We start from the raw sequence: 20,909 nt of genomic DNA on the forward strand, positions 1-20,909 counted from the left end.
ACAGCTGTACCTAGGCGTATTTAACGCCTAACTAATCATGATAATAATTATGATGACATGTGAGGTGGAGAAATAAATGAAGGGAGCATGTACAAACGCTTTTACCCTTTAGGTAATTTTTTTCCTGGGCCTACATTTTCTACAATGTAGCCTTATTTCAGTAGCAAGTGTTCATACACATAATATTGTACTTCATAGATGTAGGACCTATATCATATGTAATGTAACTTTGTTTATGGTAATACCACGTATATGCGTATATTAATTATCTGTGGCTAAAACTTCAAAAGTCAAAAGTTTTGCAGACTTGTCATTTCAAAAGTTCGGAAACTTTCGGTGCTTTTTTATTTTTTAATTTAAAATTATATTACGAACGAATAAGGATTCATTGAGAGGAAAAAAAGAAATTACCAAAAAATTAAACATCTGTAAAAATTAACAGTATGAAGACAAGTAGTAAGTAACGATTCTAAATACTTTTATTTATATTTCTAGAATAATGGTTAGCTTGATATACATGAATGTTCACATAAGAAATATAGTTTACCTAATTCTTATTATTTCCTTTGTTAAAATAACGTTCGTAAAGACTTAAATCATAAAATCTGTACGAATTAAAACTTGATTTTATTAAGAATTCCAAAATATCTAACCTACTCGCAAGGCATATATTATTTTCACCATTTCATATTACCACAATTTCTATGGCTAACTAATAACTATATAAACTGTCAAAAAAAGAATGAATTAAACCCATTATTTTCCTGCTGCTTTACTGTTATGTACATCAGTTCATCTTTACAACATTGATCTTATAATACTTGATATTGATAGTTTTTGACATTTAAGATTATATGCAAGTGAAACAAGTGAAACACTTCCCATTCATGTGACAACACAAACTACTTAATGAGTGTGAACTAACTTTTACAATAAAAATGTTTTTATGATACTTATTTTTAATGTGTGTTCATGTTTAATATTTATTACTCTTGTCTTGTCTGAGGAATAAACATAATAGATATGTATTATATGAGATTATACTCCTATTTCATTAACAATGTCATTCTTACTAATGAAAAAAATTACAACATATTTGGTAAAAGCAGTTTTGAGCTCATATGCTACAAAACAACTTACAAAAATCTTCCCCCCTATATTAAAATAATGCTTAGAAAATTCTTGCAATTTGTTATAAAATTAAATAAAAATCAACTTGAAGTGTAAAAGTGTAAAGAAAACGATAAAAAAATGTAACTTTAGACTTAACAGCATTTTTACAATGGGCCCAATAGTTCCTTAGATTATCGTAACAAACTCTTCAGTTTTATGTGCAACAACAATTCTTGCAAATAAATATTTTAAATTTGAATATTTTTGTAAATTATGTGGGTAATTTGGTTCTACCTTAAGTGAATTAATGAATGTTAGGGTATGAATCTCAACCAGTATTTCTTTATATTGTATTTTATACTATACTTAAGATTCTAGATCTTAAGTCCTTTTAAATAAATTTTGTAAAAATTTGTCATATTGTGGGACAAAGAAGATATTAATGCACTGGATTTGGAATATATCAACTAGTCTACATTTTAAATAACTTTCAATGGATACTTTTAGCAATAGAGTGGATATTGCATTATCTGAATGTATGCTTATGTGCCTAGAAACTATGACTAAAAAGAGGTTTCCTTTCTTATGAGGTACAAGGTTTTCCAGAAATGCTTTAAAATTTTTTTAGATGCAATAATCATCCATATAAATAAACTTTTCGGTTTCTTATTTGAGACATGTACTTAATTTTATTATGTTACCATGGCTGTTTCATATTGCTCATAACTTTAATATTAAAATAAAATTATAGCCTCACATACCTACTATTATTTACTATATCGCTAATATCATATACATATATATTTATATTTTATTATGTAAAATTAGTTTTCCAAAATCGTGCAGAGTTTATAAATTGAATGTAGGCAAAAGCCCTTGTATTTATAAAAGCGCAAATCGTGCCAAGAAATAGATTGGTGATTTCAACAAAACTGCGATCTCTTCAAACAGTCAATTTCCGAGCTGCTTTCATGTTTCATCTAAAAATTTGCACGAAATACTTGTATTTCCTCAACTGAAACGAACCTTTGGCTGTGTGAATAACCGTTCAGTTTGAGTTTTGTGTTTATCTGTGGAACGGGACGCGGCAGTATCGGTTCAGTCGGAGAGGGGTTTGCGCGCTTGCCGCCTAATTTCCCGCCAAAATGATCGCGGGAGGTAATTTTTAAAAATTTAATGCATCGCTCAAAATATTTGTTTTATAATCATTATTAGTCTTATACATAAAACCAAAAATTGAATTGAATACGTAAATTACAATTAAAAACGTATTTAAATAACCAAAGATAAAAATAAATAAAATTTTTGTTACAGTTTTAATTCTATTCATCTTGGCTCACGTGGCGAAAAGTTTTGGTGAGTTTGATTTTATATCTCTTAATGTGTTATTGAAATATTTTCCTTAGATTAAAAGACAAATAAATGCTTCATTTAATGCCAGAACCAAATGTATGTGATCGCTTATGACCAAAAAATTATAACAATTTAGGCAAGTATATTTAAATACTACGTATCTAAACCGCCTTTAAATAATCAGAACTAGACCAAATTGATATAGGACTACATAGGGCACCAGCTTTCAAATAAATAAAGAAACATAAAATCGGTTCACCCATTAAATACAATAGGTAGCACTTTTATATAACGTACTTGAAAATAAAAAAAAAAGTTTTTAAAAATAAAATTGATATAAGCCAAAGCCATCACAAGTATGAGGTATCGTAATGGTAAGGTCTATAAGCTTATTATGAACTAAAACGCTATACATGCATTGGAGATTTATTTTTACAACGCCACTCGCGTGATACCTGGTTGAAATAATGGTAAAATTAATAGCCTATGTATCAATCCAGACAATAATTTATCTCTGAAATAAATTTAATGCAGAGCTGTTTTCGCGTGAAAGAGTAATAAACATCCATACTTGTAAAATTTCACGTTTATAATCTTAGTAGCATCTCAACTACCTGTGATATAAAACATGAAATAACTACATTTACACTGTCCACCATCGATTATGTCACACAGAAATTATAGATCTAAAATAGTTGTTTTTAAAAAATAATTATGCGTTCTTTGAAAATGAGTATTCACAAAATAAAATAGTTTTAATTAAGTCTCTATTCTCTATGCAAGCACCGACAAATGGGCGTACCCGGCGTTGCTTCAAATATTAATTTTGTAGTTTCATAAAACGTATTCATTAGGCTAATTGTACACCCAACTCGTATTATTAAACTGAGTCTCCCCCGAAACGTTTATTTACACGTTTTATTATTTACTTAATTAATTAAAGAGTTTTTGAAATAATATAGGTACTTACTATTTAAATGCAATCGTCTAATCAAATAGACACAGTACCACAGAATAATAAGTTAAAGTTAGTATATACCTTTTGAAAAAAAAAATATAATTATAAAACTGTTTTCTGTTAAAGTTTAATATCCACATTGACTATTCAGAATTGCTCGAATGCATTTGAACGTACCCAGTTTTAGTACGCGTCAAACTAATTTATTTTCCATCCCTAAAGTTAATGCTAATTACGCCCGAAATAACGTGTTAAGACGCACTATGCAAATATTCAATACAGTATATTCAAGTGCTGATATTTTCCTACTCTCTAAACAACAATTTGCAAATGAAATTTCTACAATAAATGCTTATTTTAAGAAATAGTAATGCACACTTAGGTACACATACGCAAACACATAAGCATGCAGGAATATTAAATAATTGTTAGTTTGTGTACTTACACATTTATAAAAAGAAAAACTGTTAATAATCTGTGTAAAAAATATGTTGTAAGCCTTTATTGGCTAATTGTTTAATTAAATATATTGTTGTAAAGTAGTTAACCTGTAAAGCTGTCGGATCATCAATAAACAAATAAGTAAATAATATTAATTAAACATTCAAATGTGAAGTTAACACAGCTTGATTCTGCCATCCCCATTTTTCCATCGATCGTCAAGGCGCACAGACTCTAGGCACCGCTATTTGGTGGACGTTCCATGTACCCGGACGAAGCGGTTCGATTCCACATTCTTTATTCGAACCGCAAGGGATTGGAACATGCTTTCTGAGTCTGTGTTCCCCGACGAGTACTATCTGGAGGTCTTCAGGAGAAGAGTGAACAGGTACCTTCTAGGGAAGCGAGCTCTATCTTAGACCACATCTCAGCTTACCATCAGGCGAGATCGTGGTCGAGCGCTTCCCTATCATGAATAAAAAAAAAGATAGAAGTCCCATGTCTCCTAGTGGGGTAAGAGGCAGATGATATACACCTGTTTCATTGATCGATTTTCTTTATAGACAAATAGGTGAAGAAAGCCTTCTTTGTCCTGTCAGACCAATATTTCTTTATGGAGAGTCCCCACCGGTACGCGTTAACCACTGCACCGAGGAGGCGGTCGGTTAAAAATATATACCTATATCTATATATAACGACCAACAGACAACCATATAAAACAAATAACAGCCATTCGACACGTAATTCATCACTCAAATTAACTAATCCCCAATTCTTGATTATCAAAGCAACTAAAGGGGGCGTAAAGTAAGCGCCGTTTCACCTTGCTTCCAATCAATCAGATTGACTTGCCGTTTGTAAACCCCAGTTTGATGTAAAATTTATCGCGTTGCAAATACACAGTGACTTTATTTATTGGCTCCGACGCTACAGTTCAAAGGGGCAATTTTTATGCCGATTGCCGAACAGTATTTTTTGTATAGTTTTGTTGGCATTTCAATTAGAGCCTCGAAAATACGGGACGATATGGGATGGCTTTCGAATTGTTTAATTTATTTTTTTTATTTGTGTCGGCGATTGCGTAAGTATATGAGAACAATATGCCAGCACTATTTTTTCTTTTTCAAAATGAAAGAGGAAAAGTTGCTACTTGTCCACGTTATTGTTTTAGGTTCCGCGTAGACCTTTATATGAATTTAATAACAAGCTCTTTAAACAGGAAAAAACAGAAATTATTGTTATTTGACCATATAAAAAGCTAATAAAACAAAATAAATAATATGAACACATAAAAATACAGATAATTAAAGTTACACAATATTCTATCGCTGTAAAAAATGGAAATATTATTTGGTTGTCAATTAAAAAAGTTCTAAGTTTAAATTAGTAGCTTATAGTTAAAGTCACAAAAGCTTAAAGAATAATGTTAATTATAGCCTTTCGTAATAAACGCGCTGAAATTTCATACACTGCTTTACCATATCGAAAAGTGACTTCCTCCAGTATTGTTAAGAAAGCTTTTATTAAGAATTTACGTTAAAGTTGTAAGCTCCGTGCAGCGTCTCCGCATAATTTAGCCGTTGTATACTTAGACAACTTGGTGCCCAGATTGTCTTTTAGTTGAGCTCCTCTCGTGTTTTCGGTAAGAAGGTACTAATTAGTTTTGCAAAGGGGTATTAGTTGCTGCAAACTTATTACAAAATGTGTCATAAACGTATTGGTTTATGATATGTTGTTAAATGATGATACAAACAGCTCATCGCTACTTGTATTGTGATAGTTTTCAGAGTTATTAAAGCTAGAAGTAACTTCAAAAAGCGCCGCTTTCGTCTGGGCTCGACACAGTTTCACTTTAACAAAAAATGTTTCGGAGTTTTGAGTAAACAAAACTGCAATCCCATATTTCTTTTTAAACTCAAGACCACGTTGATTCGTAAAAGCCATCAGAAACAATGTACAATGAAAAAAAAAAACATAACATTAAACCAGGATTAAGTTAAATACCTCACAGTTATTAATCATACGATGATACACATATTACTTAATAGTAATACTTACTTAAACTTATTATAACTACTATATGTAATTATTACTATAACTAAACATATAATAATTACTATTAGCTATAATGCTATACCTATTTCAGATAATTACTTCTAAAAAGTAGGTTTCTCAGTTATTACTCGTTACGAACGAACGAAACGTTACACGTTTGACAACAACGCTGTTTCTCAGTTATTATGAAGGTAGAAGGAACTAAGTTATAAGCCCCTGCCAACGTGTCTAGAATAATATTGGAAATTTATTACTTTCGAGTTTTTTTCAGGACTTGCTAGTCAATTTTACTCCTTCATATTATGTGTACCTGATGATGAATAGAACCCTCATAGGAGGCCTGTGTCCCAGTAGTGCGAACATATATGGGCTGATGATGAATTATGTGTATGATAAATTGGTTTTAAAATAATTTTTTGTCGTGATATTTTTATCATAAAGATTATTATAAGAGTTTATAATGAAACTAATAAATGTATAAAAACTGTATACTACGATGTGAACATAAATTACAGAGGTATAAAAGCGATTTGTCTAGCTATATAATTTCGAGCCAATTCTAAAATTATGCTTCGTAAACTATACCTACGTGCTTTGGCCCAAATTGAAGTATTATTATGTAAATATGCACTGCTCAATATGACTAATAAATATTAGTAGAATGGAACGTTGAAAGGAAACCACACAGAGAACTGTAATTTAAAACGCGTTTTTTCATTAATTCATGATCTACAACATATATAAGGTTTAAGAAACACTGACGTTGAATACCGTATTGTTTTTGAAAAAAATATTTAAGCGAATAATTATTCTTGAAAGAAAGGTAAGAAAACATTTATTTAAATAATAAATAAATGTTTCGCTCTTTCTTTCAATTTATAATAATAAACACATTGGGATTTGGTTTAGTTTATCATAATATGCTCACGATAAACCAAACCAAACCAAGTAGACGTAGTACCAAGTAGAGACATATCATGTCTGCTAACTATTGCTCGCGTGGTAAAAATAAGTTTTCATGGTACAAACTTTTATCCGCCTGGAATTGGAATTTATTAAAAGCTCTTTTAGCGGATGTCTACTGCATAGTGGCTATCTGGATGCCAAATTTCAGTCGGATCGGTCTAGTAGTTTCGGCTGTGTGTCACCTTTATGCGTTATATATTAAGAAAATTTAAATAGTTTCAAAGTAAATACTAAAAAGGTACAAGCGGACTTGTTAATTCATACAGATTATCTATAAAATATAACGAACATATTTCATTGAAATGATAGATACTAAAAGAATTTTAAAACAAGAATTATTTCGCAATATGCATTTAAGTCCCTTTGAGAATTTCAGCTCTTAAGAAATACGCTGCAAATATGAAAGATAAGTAATTCAAGAAAGCAAATCTACTGCAGTGCTTTCTGAAGTAAAAATATCGGTCCAGAGTTAAATCTGATAAAGCGAGTAAATACCCCTTGCTATTTGAATTTCTATTTCAAGTAAATTCTACGTTCTTAGTGATCTTATTACTTGTGAGATCACAAACATTTTCGTCACGAGACGCTAATACCTACTCGACCTAGAATTTTAATTTCTCGGCGAAGAAAGAACAGAAAAATATGTAAATTTTACAGAGATAATGTTGTTACATTTCTTTGGACACTCAAATTGAAAACGATGTGTTTTTCTTTTTTATTTTGTATTCAAATAATAGATGAACCTACACGACACACGCGTCCCTATATTCTCTAGCGAATTTAATAAAGAATGAAGTTTTTCTAAAAGTGCGTTTTTACTTGAATATGTCGGTATGATTCAGCTAGTTATAGAACCGTCTTAAGATATAATTTAAAACTATCACTATGTCATGTAGGGATATTGACATGAAATTACGATGTTATATGTAGAAAACGATTTCCAAGACTAACCGTTGACCTAACCAGCCTCCTCTACTTGAGAATGCTTATAGTTTCGAGATAGAATCTTAAATGACACGCTGAGTCATATAAAACCGCTATCTCATCGTAAGCATTGTTAATCCAGATTGTATCAAGCTTAAGTACTATGATGATAGTGCCACAAAGAAGATCGTACCCCTGTGTAAGTTCAAACTAACTAAGAATTCTAATAACATTTTTATTTTATTTGATTACTTTCTTAGTTTGAACTAAGGCATGTAATTTTATAAATAACTACCTGTATAAAAAAAAGCATTGGTATATTTTTTGATCCTTAGAATATAGAAACTGGGCAAAGACAAGATACAATGAATTCTAGATAGATTAAATACAATCGTAAAGACAGGTATTCTACACATTCCATATTTCTCAATCTGAGAATTCTACACTTTAGAAACTTAACACTCGATGAAATGGATTAATGAATTCGTAAGTCGGTAAAGGTGATCGAGTCGGTACCCACCGGAGGCCTGGTGTACACGAATTATTGATGGCCACTCGTCGAGGTGCCGGGCGGTTCGAGGGGTTTTATTTCTATCTGTACAACTACTGGGCGCCGCCGCAAAAATGTCGTCGTTAGGTGTGAATGCTAACGATTCAGAGATAGAATTCTGCCGACTTTTTAGACAATTACCCACTTGGGAGGATTTTTTGAGGACGCTTTCGTAAATTGCATAACTGAAATGTGTTGTTCAACACTGAAAGATATAGGACACGTAAAATGTTGTACACAATTCTATATTAAATAAAGTTATTCATAAAATTCCGACCATAATAATGGACAGAATAGCATATATATTTCAGGATCAAATAATAGTTATAAAGATTCAAAATTCTCAGCCTAATTTTTAGAAATACTAATCCTAAAATATGTTATTACCACTTATCGCTACTTGAATTTGCAGAATAGTAAATGTGGTAATATAACAGTGTCAATATAGGATCTCGGATCAGAATTAGGGATAATCCCAATAGATTTGAATGGAATCCGTCCGTTCGTAGCAATGGTTGCGAATTATTTATCATGCCTGATGCTATTTGCACCTTATCGGGATACGTCGCAGAAAACTCGACGGCAATAAGAGATATAAATGATATTTGAAAATTTCTTTCAGTATTGATCAAATTCAATACTAAGAGAAATTCTGTTTTCCAAGTTAAGTTGTGAAAAAAGTTTCATTAAACCTGTCAAAATTTTATTTTAAAATATTGTATTTAACAGTTGGAATCTTATAGTAGCATGTTCATATAGGATAGATCACAGAATTATAAAATCCACTTAGTTACGCGTTAGTTCGTAGTAATAATAACATACCTAGAAGTTGAAAGTTTAAGTGAGCTTTCAGGTTCAAATCTGAAAGTATGATGAGTATCGAATATAACTTAGCTAAAGGGAGTGTCTAAAGAAACTTTTGTCTATGTTTATGCGACGGGATTATTTATATCAAGAGCCTTGAAAAATCTCTTCATTATGTGAAAACAAGTAATGTCTTTTTTATTTGATTCTATTTAAGCTTAATAAACGATAATACCAAACTGTAAGTACACTGGCTTCAGGGAAGTTTTAAAATTCCGATCCTACTTTTGACTACATAAATCATGAGCGCGCAATTCACGCTCGACCAAGTGGAAAAATCTCACCTTTAAATCCCTTATCCACGACCCTATCTTCAGCGAAGGGAATCTTAGTCAAATAAATCCGCGAGCGGGCCAAGTTGCCGGCATGAATAATGTAGACGATCACCTGAGATGCGACACATTAAAACCTCGTTGGGAGTACTTTATGGCACTTAGTCACAGTTTGGATACTGCTCTTTTAGATATGCTCAATGGCTAATTGCTATTGAATGAAAGCTTTAATGAATGTGATAATCAAAGTGCAATTTGATATTATATAAATGAGATAGTAATAAGGATATGTGCTTTTTTATTAGTTTACAGGCCTTATTCGTTGGATTTGAATAGGTATCAAATATAAATTATTTTGTATTAAAATATAACCCTAATACTTAAACTTCGTCTGCCGTGTTTCAAACAGTTGCTTTCCAAAAATATCCAGATTTTTTCGGCATAGCAATAACTATTGAATTCGTTTTGATAGTAATGAAAATATATTTTTGCCATTCGTTATCCGTTGCTGACCATTCAACTGACGCTTTTAAGTAATTTACATACTTTATTATATTCATCTCGTCTATTTTTACGAAAAATTCTAATATTATTGACGCCAATAGCTGGCACGCATCCTCCACTTTACATACGATAAAATTCTTGAAAGTTTCAAACTGCATCCAGCTTCTGAGGTTATTATCTTCTGAATTATTCATCGACCTTTCTGATGTTTGTCATCTCTACATTTGTTGGATTTCATGAAATAAAGTTTTGTAGAACTAAACTGATGAGAGAATTTTCAGCTCTTGTTCATCATCAGTATTTCCATTCATTCATTTTAATACATTCATGATTTTTGTTTGTTCGTGTGTATTTAAAGGGTTTTGTGGTTTGTGACAAGCGAACCAAAAGCAAAATCTTCAGAAATGGGTGCGTTCATTAGCAAATGTATGAACACTAACAGTATTTAAACTCTGATTTCATTCAAGTACATTTAATACGGATCTATAGATATCTGTACGATCGTAGTTTTGGGCCCTATTTCAATTAAAAATTTAGGTCTCGCCAAAAATATTAAAGTGGATGCAATTAATAGGAAATTTCCCTCCTTAAAAAATATAGCTCAAATAGAATCGGTAATTATTAATTAATGCAACTGCGTGTCGATGTTAAAAATTAATGTTCAATTAAAACATACCTACTGCTTGTAAAAGTTATTGAAGCTTTGAATTAAGCTATTGCTGATTCACTAAATAAATATGAGTTGTTTGCCAGCATGATTATACGGAAATTTTATCCAAGTCTACCCTGTTATCATATCCCATATCTGATTAATCTTCAGTTCGACAAAATCCATACATGATGGCTAAATTGATTGATGTTCCCTCAGGCTCTGCATAGCTATTTGTCATAATTTGATGATGTCGTTACCGCGGGATATGTAGTGTGCTTTAATGGCCTAGGTATGACAATGTGGTATCGATTGATGATAAATGTACCGTGAAGTGTTCAAACGCTTCGATGGCTACGTTATTTACGCGATGTATGAAGCTATTTAATGATATTTTAATTATATTCGTAATCTCAATCAGCTTACTCGAATAATGAGTAATTAGAAAATTTTTGGACTTTGCTTATTTATATCCAATATGCGGCGGACCGCTTTCACAGATCACGAGCATATCCAAAGGAGAAAGAATTTTCGAAATCGGTCTATTAGTAGCGCGTTCAAGCAAACAAATTTTTCAATTTTGTATTGATTTGATTAAATTTATACCCGATACGGACTTCATATATTTTCGACATAAATTAAGGAAATATTATGAATTTTACCAGATAGTTTATTTGCAGACTCTACAAATATAGTGTTCACAATAGTAAGTCAATCGGAGCCTTATCATGCAAGCGTCGCAAGGCGGCTCAAAATGGATATTGAGAACCAAATATATGAGTTAGAAGGGGTAAGTTAGGCTTGCTGTTATTTACGTAAATAAATATTATGTCATGCATACTTCTCCCTTGGTACTCCCATGTTTGATGTAAAATTATACGATATTTGTTTATTAAGTTTGTCAATTTGTATTTGACTTTATTACGTCGCAAAATGGGGAATATTTTGCGAAGCTTACAAAGCCTAAAAGCGAGGGTAATACATATATGTCCTATCTAATTACCACTATTTATCTTTCACTCGCTATATCCAAATTTCTCCACTGTCACAAGTTTTCAATCAGAAAAATCTTTTCTTAGCGGGAAGCGAAGGTGCATATAACGCACGAAGATTTCGCCGTGCCAGGTGCGTGGACGATAATACCACTGCTCAGACCTCTAGTTAGCAAATACCAGGGCAGTGATGTCCGATGGGTGCTGTTCGTGGAGCCGCATACCGCTGTGCGATGCGGCAAGCTGATAGAAGCGCTGGCTGCCGCCGATAAACAGAAGGTCGGGTTAAAGGAGTTCCAGAGATTTAGTATGTTAGAAATACAGGTGTTATATTGTTTTTCTATAAGAGTTTGCATATAAGGCATTTTCTGGGTATGTATTATAAAGAGAGAGTATTTTGCAATTATACTAAAAATACTCTTTCTTATATTGCAAATTTCTATCGTATTGCAACTACGATAATATAGAAAGTTATGAATTTGTGGAATGTGTTATTTTTAATTCTATCTGTATTTTACTGTTAGCTTACGATTACAATTAACCAATAAACTTCATTACAATGTAGTAATATTCCTAAGAAGTCGATCACATAAAACCTTGATTACGTGTGACAGGACACAATGTGGATAGGTTACCCTCTGAGTGACGACGAGCCCACTATAATTCATCACTTCACCTTTTTCGAAGAGCTAGAGGAAGATGGCGGCTTTGTATACCCAAACTTCGCCAGTGGGTTTGCGATGAGGATGGAATTGATTGAAAGGTTTGTTTTGAAACAGCGCCCTTAGAATGTATACATTTAAAATTAAGAAAAGGATGAAATAATTAGTGTCATACCAAATGTATTAAATCGTCGCGTAGTTCAAGTAAATACAGTCCCGGGGTTTACTAGAGACAAATAGACAAAGCTACTTTCTTGTTTATAATATTATTAAAGTAGGAACTAAATTATACATGTATTGAAAACTTTGAAAATGTGTCTTGTTTGAATTCGAAAATTCGAATCCCGCCTCGTGATCAAACGTTTTCTATTCTTTCAAAATTTCTCATTTATATTAAGCATTTCAATGCTATAAAACTAAAAATTAAATGTGTCTTGTTGTTTGGTTAAATTAGAATGGCGTGAGAAATCCTAAATATAATTTATTTCGATGTAGAATGAAAATAATTGAATGATCCTATTATAAATGATGTCTTAATTATACCGTAAAAGGACGTTACTACTCTTAGAATATTTGCAGTCTTATAAAAAAGATCGAAAGTGGCGAGAGGCAGCTAGAAGCAGATTTCTCGATAGACCCGGCGTTCGAACTTGCTCGGCTTGTTTACGGGTCTAAAGACCAACGAGGTCCACTTCTGACCCCAGACCTTAGTTTCTGTGTCGTCTCCATGGACAACTGCGCTACGTATCCAAGACAGTTTGAGTCTTGTGTGAGTATGGTTTTACTTTAAACTCTAAATGACTCTTTATGAAGGAAAATTTTTAATTATTTATCTATTTATTAAGCCAAACCAACAGTGTACACATAAAACTCAAAGCAATTACATCTAAACTTCTTATGGTAATATAGCTCTTATTGTAAACACTATACAGTGTATATTCAAAGACTTGCTACAGTCACTGGTTGCATCTTTGCGTAAATTATAATAATATCCAATGCACATAATACCTTCCGAACAAACACTTTTTCACACTAATTCGACTTTGAACATGATTTTATGACTAAATGAATGACTATAGAAAATATAAGGTTTCCAAAAAGTTTTCTTTTCATGATGAAAAAAGCGATTTCCGAAGATAATTCTCCCCTCAAAAATATCAGCCGCCATATAGAAACTTCTAGAAGTAACCCCAAACCATCGGCAGGGCAGTGCGATACCGGAGAGCTCCGTGTACTTCGCGGTGAAGACCTGGAGCGGCTTCCACGAGTCACGGGCTAGGGTTGTTAAGAAGACCTGGGGGAGACATGTCACAAATCTGCATTTCTTTAGTGACCTGGAAGGTATACTTTCTTATATAGATATATATGATAGATAGGGTTTTTTTTATGTCACAGTCGGCAATGGAGCTGGTGGGACGCCTGATGGTAAGCGCTTCCACCGCCCACGAACATTTGTAGAGGTCTGCAATCGACCTTACGCCTCTACAAATGGATTGCCGACTTTAAATTGGGAAGGGATTAAAAAAGGATTCGCGAGAGGAATAAAGGAAAGGAATAAAAGAAGGGGAAGGAAATGGATATGGGCCTCCGGCTACCCCACTCACCGAACAAATCCCAGCAGAATGCTAATGCTGTTATAAAAACCGGAGAAGATTCACGATAGTCTATTACAAAATCGTAAAATCCCTATCTATTAAAAAAAAAAATCGACATCTATACATACATACATAGGCGGGAAACAACTTTGCATTATACCATTTAGTAATTTAATAGTATACCATGTAATAGTTTGTAATTTTAATGATTTATCACATATAATATATATCAGATCCAACACTACCCTCTACGAACCTCGGCATCCCGAACACCAAGACCGGTCACTGCGCCAAAACGATCGCCATTTTGAAAGAAGTGTTGCGAAGAGTTGAGAAGATGCCGCAGATCAAGTGGATATTCCTCGCTGATGATGATACTATTTTGGGGTGAGGTCTAACGTCTATTTAAGCATGTAATGAATGTAACATAAATAAATATTTTTAAGTGTTTTCTTGTTATATTTTAGTTTTCAAATGTATGATTAAACTAACTACGCCCCGCGGTTTCGCCCGCTTAAGTCCCATAGGAATATCGGGATAAAAAGTTGCCTATGTGTTATTCCAGTTGTCTACTTGCCAAATTTCATTGCAATCGGTTCTGTAGTTTTTGCGTGAAAGAGCAACAAACACACACACACACATCCTTACAAACTTTTGCATTTATAATATTAGTAGGAAGTAGGATAAATAAATCTTGTTTAAAACCTCTTCTTCTATATTGAAAAAGTTTCTCTTAGTAAATTTACAATTGCACTCACACACCCTCCTCCCCACACACACATACGCACACACACAATTCCTGTGTGAGTAACTCTTCTTATTAGAATCATGATAGATATGATAATATGTACTCCCCCCGTGGCCAGTGTGCGAAGGCTGTGCGAGGTGCTGAGCTGCTACCGCGGGGGCGGGGACGTCACGGTGCTGGGCGAGAGGTACGGCTACGGCTACGGGAAACCTGACGCGGCTGGCAAAGGTAATGTTATTATTTTCAGCTGGATTTGGTACTCTTCTTTTATCATCAGCCCATATGTGTTCCCACTGCTGGGACACAGGCATGAGGGTTTGAGCCATAATCCACCACGCTGGTCAAGTGCCGCTTGGCAGATGCCGCATGTCGTCGAACTTTTGATTCTTGGACATGCCGGTTTCCTCACGATGTTTTCCTTCACCGGTGGTGATGGGTGGTGGTGGAGGTGCATGTGTAAATGCACAGATAAATTGAAAATTTTATTCATTTCTTGCATGCTCGCCTGGTCTTGAACCCCGACGTATCCAGTTTAAGTCCGAGCTCCTCACCACTGAGCCACCACTGCTCAACTCTTCTTACTTCCGTCTTATTATGTACTGATGTAGATTACACTCGTTGGTTTTTTTTTATATCGTAGCGGGCAACTGAGCTGGTGGGTCGCCTAATGGTAAGCGATCCCCATCGCCCGTGACTATACGCAGAAGTAGTGTCTCTGCGAATGCGCTGCCCGCTTTTAAGGGGATAGCGATAAGGAAAGGATTGACGATAGGAAAGAAGGAATGGATGGGGAAGGATGAGGAAAAAATAATGGGTCTCTGGCTCACCATACGGAACGAAGTAACATTCTATTATTTGACGCCATTTTTCTGTGGGGTTGTGGTACTTCCCCGGTGCGAGCTGGCCCAATTCGCTGCGAAGCTGGAAGCGTGCTCGACTCCCACACACAAATATTGTGGGAATTTTATGTTTAGTGTCATAAAAAGTTTTTTTCACGGTTCTTTCTTGTTTTGTATAACGACGGTGACAATTTTAAATCGTTTATTATTTTGCTGGTAATAAATCGTCGAGTATTATCAATTAAATACGTATAACATATTATGTTATCTGAACTTCGCATCCTCCTTGAATGACCTTGGCCTTGAATAACACAAATCTGTTTATTTGTTCTGTAAGAATGTGTTGTATGTTGCAGCTATATATTAGTTTTGGACCATATACTTATTTTTGGATAGTGAATTCATGGTTTAGACGGACAACGTTTCTTGAGAGTGGATTCAAAAACTTATTTTTTTGTGTATTCGATGAAATGTTAATATCAGGCTACGACTACATAACCGGCGGCGGCGGCACCGCGCTGAGCGCCGGCGCGGCGCGGCTGCTGGCCCGCTGCGCCTGCGCGGCGCCGCACGCGCCCGACGACATGTCGCTCGGCGCCTGCGCGCTGCGCCTGCGCGCGCCGCTCGCGCACTCGCCGCTGTTCCACCAGGTGCGGGGGTGCGGCCGTGCGGGCGTGCGGACGTGCGGACATGTGGTCTCTGGGCGCGCAAAGAGACTGATAAAATGCTTCAAATAATTTGTAACTATTATAAACAGTAGGTGGATAACGGTAGGTGGATAATGGGAGACACAGACGCAGGCGGGTGTGACACGCTAGGGATATCGTGAGTTTGTTGCCGGTTGAAAAAGGATAATATTTAAGGATATCATCTCAGCATAGCACATGTCCTCTTGCCCTGGTCTATCTACCGGGTGCGATGCATCCAGTGCCAGTAAGTAACTACTCCAACATACTGGGTACGCCTGCAAAAGGTAGCGCTACAATCATTATTCCATCAAGTCTACAATGCTACATATAAGGTGTCTTTCAAAAGATCGTCAAACTGAATACGGATGCTAGGCCAGGCCACATCAGTTGTCAATATTTTTTGTGTCTATGTTTTGACATACACATACAGTGTCTGTCTTTATGTGCTATTACTACAAAATTTTGACACCTTATGTTATAAGAATGACCTTACTATTTACCTTACTGTATCTTATGAACGGCTATGTACCACTAACAAACCCTATGAACCATTTTGGGGTAGTATCATTACCTTACCTTATAGTAGTACACCAAAATGATCCAAAATAAATTTCTATATATTTTCATATTCAACCTCTATTTTAATTTCAAAAACATTAAAAATCGCCACAACCCCTCTCAGAAAAAGCATTTAAAGTTACCTCCCCCCCCCCCCCCCCCCCCAGGCTAGACCACAGGACTACCCCCGAGAAGTGCTAGCTCGAGACAGACCAGTCTCCTTCCACCGCCTGCCGCGAGAGCCGGTCAAGATCTACGCCGCCTGGTTCCAGCACGACGACCTAGCTCTCAGCACTGTTAGGGACGAATTGTGAACATTATATTTGTTTTTGTTAAAATGTGAACAAGAAAAAGAAAATTTTATATATGCTTGAAATAAAGTTTAAAGACAAATTAAAAAACAGTATGTTTATTGCTTTGGTTAGATTTTTATGTTAATAAAAACATTTTAAAACGAAAAAAGGAAATTAATGGGTATATTAATAATATTGATTGCGGGAAAGAATTAAAAACTTAAATGTAATTGTTATACGCTTTTGAATTGTGATGTAAGAAATTGGTCATTATATTTAATTTAATTTTAGCGTATCCAGAGACACTTATTCTGACTGTGACAAGTTGGCTTTCATAATAAATAATGAAAGTATGGATTCGTTAGACACATTTTGATTTATATTGACTGAAATGAAAAGCTGTCTGATGCTATTTAGGTTAAACTTAAGAAAAAAATTATTAGACAACTTAAAATAAGCTTCTATTGAGACATTCCGATTGGTATACAATATGAAAATCTTTTCAAAATTATTTTAGAGAAAATAGGGGCAATTGGTGGCGGTAGCTTTCAAATCCTCTATTAAGCTTTCACAAGCTTTCTTTTATAGAGAAAGCTTCTAAAATTAATGATTTTTATTCATATAAATACCTATTACTCTGTAATTTAGCAAAATTAAGTTCTATATACATCGATTTTATTTTATTTTGATGTGCTTGTGATAATATGGAATTTGTACTTATATTAATTTTGTGTTAATAATTATTATTTAACATGTGCCAGTATGTGTAGATAAAGTACATATCACTTTTGTTTCAAATATATTTAATATTTTTATACGTTGAAGTTTTATTTATTACCTACATTTTTTATTTAATGAAACTGAAGAGTTTATTTAAAGGCGCTAATCTCAGGTACTATTGGACTGATTTAAATTTTTTCCGTTTGATTTGTTCATAATATCTGTGTGATGTGGATCCTACATTTATCACGGACGAACCCGAGGAATACCGCTAGTCGGTTATGAAATTATGCATATGTAATGATTATATAATTCTGATATTATATAGATTACTCTGATATAATTAGACAAACAAATAGTCAATATGTCATACAGTACATAAATGCTGAAATTAATTACATATATATTGGTACTATTGTTATAAATTTAAACTTGTAACTTATGATTATTACGACTCCGATTCAAGATACCTTTAACGGCTAATAAAATAGAAAAGCTAAATTACTGTCCTTCTGCAAGAGTGGGAAGCGCCCAAAAGCAGATACTGGTAATCGCCTGACCCTGCCGGGGTACACTCTCGGCTCATTATATATTTTTCTACATAATATGCATATTTCTGCAATATGACAACTTCTCAAAATAGTGGATAATTATCTGGAATTTCTTAAAAACATATGTACACCCGGATAAATGATTATCAATTATATATAGTTACACCGTAAGGTATAATAAGATTTCTTTCGCTTCTGAGGCAATAACTTATTACTTACCGAATAAAAAGTCATAAAATTGAAAGAAATCTGTATTCTCGAAGCAATTATAATATTTAGTTTCTAAAGCAAGTCAATTGAAGTTTTCTCCAAGTTTTTTAGTTAAAACTTTTTTGAAAATCTCCCACAAAGCAGTTGAATTTTGCTCTGCGATTGCGGCAAGACAATAATTGGCTTTGAATTACTTTATTTGCTTTTTTCCTTTTGCTTTCCTTGACGACTTTCATTATCCATTCTAAATAGGTTCCCGCTGCCTTTGTAGTGGTAGAAATAAGATATTTTGAACGAGGTTCCTTAAGTGCTTACCCAATGATTACGTACTGAAAAGCTTTTTAGATTATATTTTTTTAACAATTAGAGTAATTTTATGTTCTATTCAAATCCGGCATTCGTTCTGTCTTAACTGAGTTAAAGAGCAGCCTAAAGTGACTTATATTTGTATTTTATTCTGTTCAGCCATTTTTGAAATTGTTTTCGTTTGTCTTAAACATACGAGCATAGTATTAAGAGGTTATAGATGGTAATAGTACACATTTTGGAAAGAACGTATTAAAATTCTGATGGAGTAACAAAAAGTAAATATTCCAAAAAACGATCTCTATATAAATTTTATCATAGTAAATTGAATTCTGGTACAAATATTTATGTGTTCTCGGTGCAATTGTCTGCTGTCAGGGTGTTTATTATGTCCCCGCTATGCGAACGTGTATAAGGTTTTTGTTTTACACTATATTGCTTCATCAATTATTGCTGTTGGTAGCTATAGCCCAGTTTAGTACATTTGTTGCTTTTAGATAGTTTAGTTGGGTCTTTTGGCTCTGTAAATTAAAATTAAAAACTTCTTGATGGCCCTTTTGGAAACAACTCATTCTGTAATGTTGATCAAAACATTAAATTTGTGTAATTTTTACATTGAATTGTATTTTATTTAAATAAAGCTCACTATATATTACTAGCTGCGTCCCGCGGTTTCACCCGCGTAAGTCCGTATCCCGTGGAATATCGGGATAAAAAGTTGCCTATATGTTATTCCAGTTGTCCAGCTCCTGCGTACCAAATTTCATTGCAATCGGTTCAGTAGTTACTGCGTGAAAGAGCAACAAACACACACACATCCTTACAAATTTTCGCATTTATAATATTAGTAGGATACGTGTGTATAATATAAAGTGTGCTTTTTTTTACACATTTATTTGGTCTACCTTATATTTTAACCAATAGAACTAAATTCAAACAATTACCTACTCATGAAATACTATTACTATAAACAATAAATAAGAACCGACTAGTGTCTAACTAATGATAAATAATCATTGCTTATAAAATGTCAATACTCACCTAACATTTGTCTCCAAGTGTTTTACTCAAATTCCAACAAACATATTTTGGTTCTAAGACAAAGCTCGTCTCACTGTACAATAAAAGACCGTGACTCGCCACTTTAAGCTTTTCATTGGATTCAATACATCCATTAGTAAAACAAGAGGCTCAGAGATGACTAAAGGTGGTTGAATTATGTTTCTTAGTGTACATGGATAATAATGTTACATAGCTACCTAATAAGTTAAATTTAAATAATACCCCTATTTCTATAATACTGTGGAAGTTTTCGGACCACAGATCAGTGAATAACGTATTTTAGATTTAATCAGTATATATATATACCAGATGTATCGTCGTGGAAATATGATATACTAAGTCTATCTATGATGTACTAATGGTAATGTAAAATAATTCATCTCAGTAGTTTCGTTTCTTTTATTGGTAATATCATTTTCTTTGACGAATAATTAGCAATTTTTGGTACAGTTATTGGATAAAAATCGACTTTAGCATCTTTCCTGTATAACCTTTCATATCAAATTGGTTTCGTTTTTTACTTTACCGACTAAAGCGGATTTATACCTACATCCAGCATTACAGGACGATCGGACCTTATGTTAGTTATATATCAAATAATTATGAATGTTTAATATTTGATATATCATTATTACTACCTGCACTACCTGCATCAAGAAATCGAATGGAACTCCATTCAAAAGACCGATTTGTATACCAAATTTTCAAAAATCAAAGCAAATACATCCACTAAATTGGCAACTCGATAACACGAAAATGATCTTAAAAGCCATTAACAGCATCCGACCGGTAATTGAAAATCCACTTTCCGATCTGTAAGGCCGGACGTGAAACCAATTTTAACACAAGAAACTCCTTTACACGGTAAGGGCGATGGATTCTATTGTGACTTCGATATTGGACGGACTTAGTTCTGAAATGTTTTGTATATCTAATAGCTAATATTATATTAAGAATTGAGGTTCACTTTTCTGTTACATATATACATTTGTTTATGTCCTACATTTATAATAGTTACTTATTTTCCAAGTCTAA

General features: G+C 33.7%; 1 protein-coding gene across 2 annotated transcripts; it reads left to right on the plus strand.

Moving 5' to 3' along the window:
- Positions 1–307: 307 nt before the first annotated feature.
- Positions 308–17,827, plus strand: LOC119835295 (beta-1,3-glucosyltransferase). 2 transcript variants are annotated; one of them, XM_038360030.1, is made up of 11 exons: positions 308–456; positions 2,428–2,469; positions 11,330–11,439; positions 11,729–11,920; positions 12,256–12,404; positions 12,883–13,072; positions 13,509–13,644; positions 14,132–14,285; positions 14,765–14,874; positions 15,969–16,135; positions 16,900–17,827. In XM_038360030.1, the coding sequence occupies exons 1-11, from the start codon at positions 444–446 to the stop codon at positions 17,044–17,046; spliced, it is 1,410 nt and encodes a 469-aa protein (XP_038215958.1). In that variant the 5' UTR covers positions 308–443; the 3' UTR covers positions 17,047–17,827. The 2 variants fall into 2 exon arrangements, with proteins under 2 accessions (XP_038215958.1, XP_038215959.1); XM_038360031.1 differs by lacking the exon at positions 308–456 and adding an exon at positions 2,223–2,271.
- Positions 17,828–20,909: the final 3,082 nt, after the last annotated feature.

Source organism: Zerene cesonia, chromosome 20 (genome assembly GCF_012273895.1).
Source record: "Zerene cesonia ecotype Mississippi chromosome 20, Zerene_cesonia_1.1, whole genome shotgun sequence".
In the NCBI taxonomy this organism is placed as follows: domain Eukaryota; kingdom Metazoa; phylum Arthropoda; class Insecta; order Lepidoptera; family Pieridae; genus Zerene; species Zerene cesonia.